The sequence below is a fragment of the Carya illinoinensis genome, chromosome 1 (assembly GCF_018687715.1).
Source record: "Carya illinoinensis cultivar Pawnee chromosome 1, C.illinoinensisPawnee_v1, whole genome shotgun sequence".
NCBI classification, from domain to species: domain Eukaryota; kingdom Viridiplantae; phylum Streptophyta; class Magnoliopsida; order Fagales; family Juglandaceae; genus Carya; species Carya illinoinensis.
In genome coordinates this window covers 29,708,649-29,714,710 of record NC_056752.1, presented here as the reverse complement: position 1 = coordinate 29,714,710, position 6,062 = coordinate 29,708,649, and the positions used below count along the sequence as shown (strand labels likewise).

General features: G+C 36.6%; 1 protein-coding gene across 1 annotated transcript; it reads right to left on the bottom strand.

The window, feature by feature from the left end:
• Positions 1-4,211: 4,211 nt before the first annotated feature.
• LOC122282341 (galactolipase DONGLE, chloroplastic) lies at positions 4,212-5,668 on the bottom strand. The gene has a single exon (XM_043094317.1). The coding sequence runs from the start codon at positions 5,565-5,567 to the stop codon at positions 4,212-4,214; it is 1,356 nt and encodes a 451-aa protein (XP_042950251.1). The 5' UTR covers positions 5,568-5,668.
• Positions 5,669-6,062: the final 394 nt, after the last annotated feature.

The following is a 6,062-nucleotide window of genomic DNA, read 5'->3' as shown; positions in this document are numbered from 1 at the left end:
TATTGATCAATTAAGGACAAGATCCATGATTCATATATATATATATACATGAAAAAAAGCTACTTTGCTACCTCATACAGCTCCGTTTGATTGCTCGGTGATTTCTTTTTCTTTTCTATTTTACCTAATGATTAAAAAAATGATTTTAAATATATTAATGCATTTTTTTATTTTTAAAAAATATTTAAATATATTAAAAAGTACGAAAAGAAAGGAAAAAAAAGCACAAATGTGCCATCGGTCAAATAGTGCAGTGCTACTCAAGTGGCAAACTAGCCCGCTCATATATATATATATATATATATTACGCATGTATGGATCGATCGACGTTGTTTATTTTTTAATTTCTCCACTACAATTAAGGATTGTGAATATACATGAAGTTCTCTAAGTAAGGTACAGTACCGAAAAGAATATTAATCATGAAAAATTAGATTATATTCAATGCCGCCGGAATGACCCAGGGAATATGGTTGATCAGCTAGCGATCCCTTGCGCACACATTAAACGTGAGATCGATCGAAGTGCTTTTAGCAAGAAACCAGCAGCTAGCTTCGCTTGAGCGTGACCAGGAAGGAAGAAAAAAGTACTGCCCCCACACTGATCATGAGCTGCAGCCTATTAATAAGACTTTCCGACGACGATGCAAACATATATAATGGTACATCATGATCATCATGCGATGACATGAATATCAGGACCTTGAGATTTTTTTTTTTATAAAGTAGCTTTGGCACGTGCAAAGAATATTACTAGTACCACTGGTACACATGAATATGTAGAGAACCATGCATGATACATGCGGCTTTGAATATAAATCTGTTTGCAGGTAGAATTTCCACGCGATATTGATATATAGGCACGATCATCCACTGTACAGTTGCAGGAAAAAGGGCAAGACAAACCGCGCGATATAATATTGTTACTGTCATTTGAATATCTGTATAATATTGTTACTGTCATTTGAATATCTGTATGTCCGTAGAATTTCTAAGCTTATAATGTTTGAAGCACTACACATTTGATGGAATTAGTACTGCGTTTCATACAGGCCACAGCTTGATCCCATTCCATATGCATCATGTTTATATGGAAAATATAATAACGATAACTTTATTATAACTTTTGTACATTTATGTGTCATGTCATGCTGCATACATACATACATACATACATATATATATATATGTATAGCATGTTAAAAGATTTGGGAATTTCAACACACACCTGTCATCTTAGAGATCAATATATGTACATATATATATATATATATATATCAAATTTCTTTGTTTCTTTTTTGACTTTTCTTAATATGACGTATTTAGAAGTAAAGAAAGAGGAATAATTGAAGGAAGAAGGGTGGAAAGTCTTGTACTGAGACTAATATTTAATGGTGAATAAGTACGACGACTGAATAAATGATATATATAACATTAATGTTCAGTACTTGAGATCGATGCTCTTAATTAAGATGACATGCATGGTTTTATAGTTATATAACAAAAAAAGGTAGAGATACATATTTATAAAAAAAAAAAAAAAAGGGAGAGCATATATTGATGATGAGTTATTTGCAAAGAGTGACTATTTGCGACAAGAATTAATAAACTCATTTTGACAAAAATAATTATTTTAATATAAATAATTGGTCATAAATAAGCAAATTTATAGTAGTGTATTGGCTTTGATGATATATAATATATATATATTGTGGAAGATGATGGATGGAATACTCAATACTGGTGGTGTCTTGTTATGTTTAGAGGCTTGTGTAGAAAAACTGTTAAGGCCGCCCGAACGACTTGCCCAATAAAACCGGTTTGGATTGACTTTCAAATCGAACTAGTTAAAAATTGGTTCCAACCAAAGAAACCCATCTCACGTTTAAACTTAAGCTTGCAACAAATCTAACCCTAACCGCTAGCCTTTCCCACTCTCATCGTCATCTCATTGCGCCTGCGTTCATCATCTTCGTTTCCTGTCACTTCCATTCATTGTCGCCTGTGTTCCCCTCTTTTTGTCTTTCTCAAAGCAAGTTTATCAGAGATGTCTCTGGTAGACTACGACTCTTCATTAGATGATGATGCTTCGTAGGTCGAAAAAGAAGAACCTCGAGACGAACCCGAAAAAGGTCCAAAGCACATTCCACACTGTCCTATTCTTCCTTAGATTTGGTGTGAAATTTCTCTGTTTGCAACCCATATCATAGATCATTCCATAATGGAATATCATATTCCAACATATCGTGCAAATGATATTCTGAGGCTGAAGAATCCCAGTTCAAAATTCTCACCCTCTGATTTCACAGTTTACCTGTCTTTTTGGGATTGGTTTTGTGTGATTAAATTGACCGCATGGCAAAACAAAGAAACAAAATAGGAAATGAAAAAGAATGACAACAAAAAGATGCCAACTTGGTTTCTTAGTCGTTATGCCCATCTCACAATGGAGACTCATATGCTACTATGAAGTCCAAGGTAAATGGTCTCTACTATCAATGGAACATCTTCAATGGCTATCCTTTTTTGCCATTCTCAATCCGAATATGATGTCAGGCAAACAACTTAGACTTGAGAAGCTTACGAAAACATGCATTCACCATCCGGAGTACTAATACTGATTGATGATGGGTAAATGCTGATGGGTTAGGTGAAGGCTATAGACTCTTCAATCTTCAATCCCATATGCTTTTGACATGCTTATGTTTTTCCTAAAGTTGGTCTTTAGAAAGGCAAGGTGATTAAGATGATTGCTTAGAGCTAGTTAACCCTCTCAAAAAGGAAGACTCCCTTAAGATTATTTATTTATTTAACTAACAAAAAAAGTGAAAGAAGTAAAGGTTGTAAGTTTCCCAAAATGGCAGATATGTATATACTAGAAAGGTCATGCATGCGTTGATAAATGAAAGAAGGCTTATATACATACATAAATACATATATATATTATATATATATATATATATATATATATGTCTTTTGAAAGATATATAAAACAATATCTCGCATATATGTCTTTTTGGATTTAATTAAACGTCCAAAGTCTACTTTCTTATTTATTTTATTGCAAGATAGAAATTAATATTGTAAATAGGAATATCCACATGATAGCATGTGAGAGCTTAAAGAAATAAAAATAAATACAAAGGCGAGGAGGCTTTTTAGACAGTGAAACCCATATATAAACACCTTATAAATCTCATTCAAATTATAAGTTATTTTATGTCTTTATTTCCTTTTCATTGATCGTAACCTATAAAAATTATATTGTTTCATTTTTTAAATTTTGATTTATCTAAATTATATTTTGTATGTATTTTTTATATATTTAATTTTCACCTTAAGCTCCATTAATCATCTTGAGCCACCCCTCGATAATCAGATAATGGTAAGAAAGAGAAAAAAAAAAAAACTTAAAATTGAATAAAGTGCAAGAATAAAATAATTACACGAGTTCTTAATTAATGAACACCCATAATAATAGAATTGACCAAGTAAATGTTTGTTTTAAAAAAAGAATAAGATACATGCATGGCATATATCGACCTTTACATATATACAAGACATATAATGCAGAATTAATGCACTAAAAATATTCACAATTAGTACTACTTCTTCTTCCCTGATCTTATATATCGAGTTTGCTCTTAACCTAGCTAGCTACAACCTAATTTTCTGGTGATTGCAGATGAGAGAATGCTTATATACTTAGTGCACTAAGCTGTATCCACAATCTAAGCTCCTCCATGCATCCCGGACCTTAAATCGAGTTAATTTGCTGTTAAAAGTACTAAGCAAGAAGATTCTGGCTATGGTGATTTCATATGAGACGTATATCCATTCCATTCTTCACTTGATCATCAGGATCATGTGTAAATTAAGATCTTACCATGCGGGAAGAAGAAGAGGTGAAAGTACTTCATACTTGAGAAAAAAGGGGGATAAAATATACATAAATTTCCAGGAACTGCGCGCCTCGATATATGTCTTTCCAGAGATGGTAATTCTTCGACATACAGCAAGAACTCGTATATATAATGATTCGATCGCTTCTATTTCGAGGCTAGCTAATCAAAATCTTCTCTAAATGTTGGTATTAACATATGATTATAAATTCCTCCACCCACAATGAACAAAAAAAGAAGAGAGTACTACAAGGTTTTTAAGGATTTCAGGAACAAATATTCCTTGTTCTAATTATGAACAACAAATTAATTAATATGTCTTTTGTGACCGAACCAATACAGTGTTGGTCTCAGCAGTATTCCTGATCCAGGGCAACATGTTAAAATTTTTTGCACTCGTCAGGAGCATCTCTCTTGCCCTGTCGAGTAAATCTACGCTATGTCTTTGTATGTCCAGCCGCTTCGGACATCTAAGCAAGTTGATATATGTCTCCAAATCATGAACACACGAAGGGTTATGCATGTTGAAGAAGTCAAGGACTAGTTCAATACCCACATGAGAATAACACGAGCAGCTCCATGGCAACTCGTATCTTCCCCCCAAAACCCTAAAATTCTCGTTGAGTAAAACCCCCGGCATCTTCGTTATGGGGTCATTCACATTCACTATTCTTAGGACTTTAACACCCAATTCCTCACACCTTTGCTTGAAGCCTGCGTTCCCGACTCTCGGGCCTCCGAATGAAAACACTGTAATTGGTATGTGTCGACTCGAATTCTGTTTGTTCAATCCGAGCTCGGCGATATCGTAAGCAAGCAAAAGAGCCAGAGAGCTCCCCATGCTATGCCCGGCCACTGTTATGCTCAGTTCCTCACCTTTGTACTTTGTTAGCAGCCGAGACACCTCTGAAAGAAGCTGTTCCCGGCAACTTCCGAGCCCAAATTTGCTGGTACTCTCATCTGAAGTGTAGAGGCTTAGAAATCCAGCCTCCACCTTAACATCAGGCCGAGGATTGTGCGGGTCAAGCCGTGCCGGAGTCAATGAGCTCATTAGGTTTGCGATCCACTCGTGATTAGTGACTGTTCCCCTGAAAGTAATGACTATATCTCTCCTCCCAAGCCTCCGGACAGAGTCATCGGAGGACACGGCAACATATCCAACCCAACGTCCGCAGGAAGCACCAGTTTGCGTCGGAATATTGATGTCCGGGGTGGCATAGATGTACTTGGTGACTTCGTAACCACAATTCTCCATCCCCACCTCTCTGAACATGCTCTTCCTCCCGTATTTGCAATTCAAGTAACGTTTTGAGTTGGGTTCGAGATCGAAAGCCTTGTAACAGGCGGTGACAAACTCACCGTACCGAATAATCTCCTGCCGGAGGAGAGGGTGCAATGGTTCCAAGAGATATTCCCAGTCGTCGGAGCCCTGGATCTCTCTCCAAAAATGAGCCAAACTCGAGCTCGTTTTGAGCTGTGCCCCGGAAGTGGCCACGGCTGTTGCTGCTGCTAGAGAAGCAAAAACTGCCTGTCTGGCGGATGAGGTTCCGGTTTTCTTGGGCATTGGAACTTGCCCAAAAGAATGCGACCGAGTTCTAATATTGTCTGAAAATGCAACATGGTTCATGTTCATATTTGGGTTTGACATGAAACTCGTGGAAGCCATTAATTATGGTTTCCAAGAAACACACAGAACACAGAGATCGAGAACCTCTGAGCCAAAGACACACAGACAGAGAGATCAGAGGGAAGGAGCTAGTGAGAGAAGTGGTGAATATTGTGGACGGTGTGGGCTAATACCTATTGGATTTACAGCATAATAGATAGGGGGGAGATTGGAAGTATGTTAAATTTATAGGAGGATCGAGTACACTATTTGTTTGTGTGCGCGTGGGGAGCCACGGAGAGAGAGAGAGATAGACAGATAGATAGATAGAGAGAGAAGGAAGTGAAGAGATTGGGAAAGGCATGTTTGGCGAGGCTTTGACTGAGAACATCAAGAATTCCAAAGCTTTTAATTTTATGATTTAAATGGTCGGTTGGGTAAAGAGTCTCATCCCTGGTGTTCTTCTCTCCCTACCCTCTTTCTCTCTCAACATATAATAAATAATAAATATTGCGGAATGCGGCGGGTTTTTTTTTTTTTTAATAAAGGAAATAA

Coding starts and splice junctions, on each gene's coding strand:
- LOC122282341 (XM_043094317.1), bottom strand. CDS start 5,567: ATGGCTTCCACGAGTTTCATGTCAAACCCAAATATGAACATGAACCAT.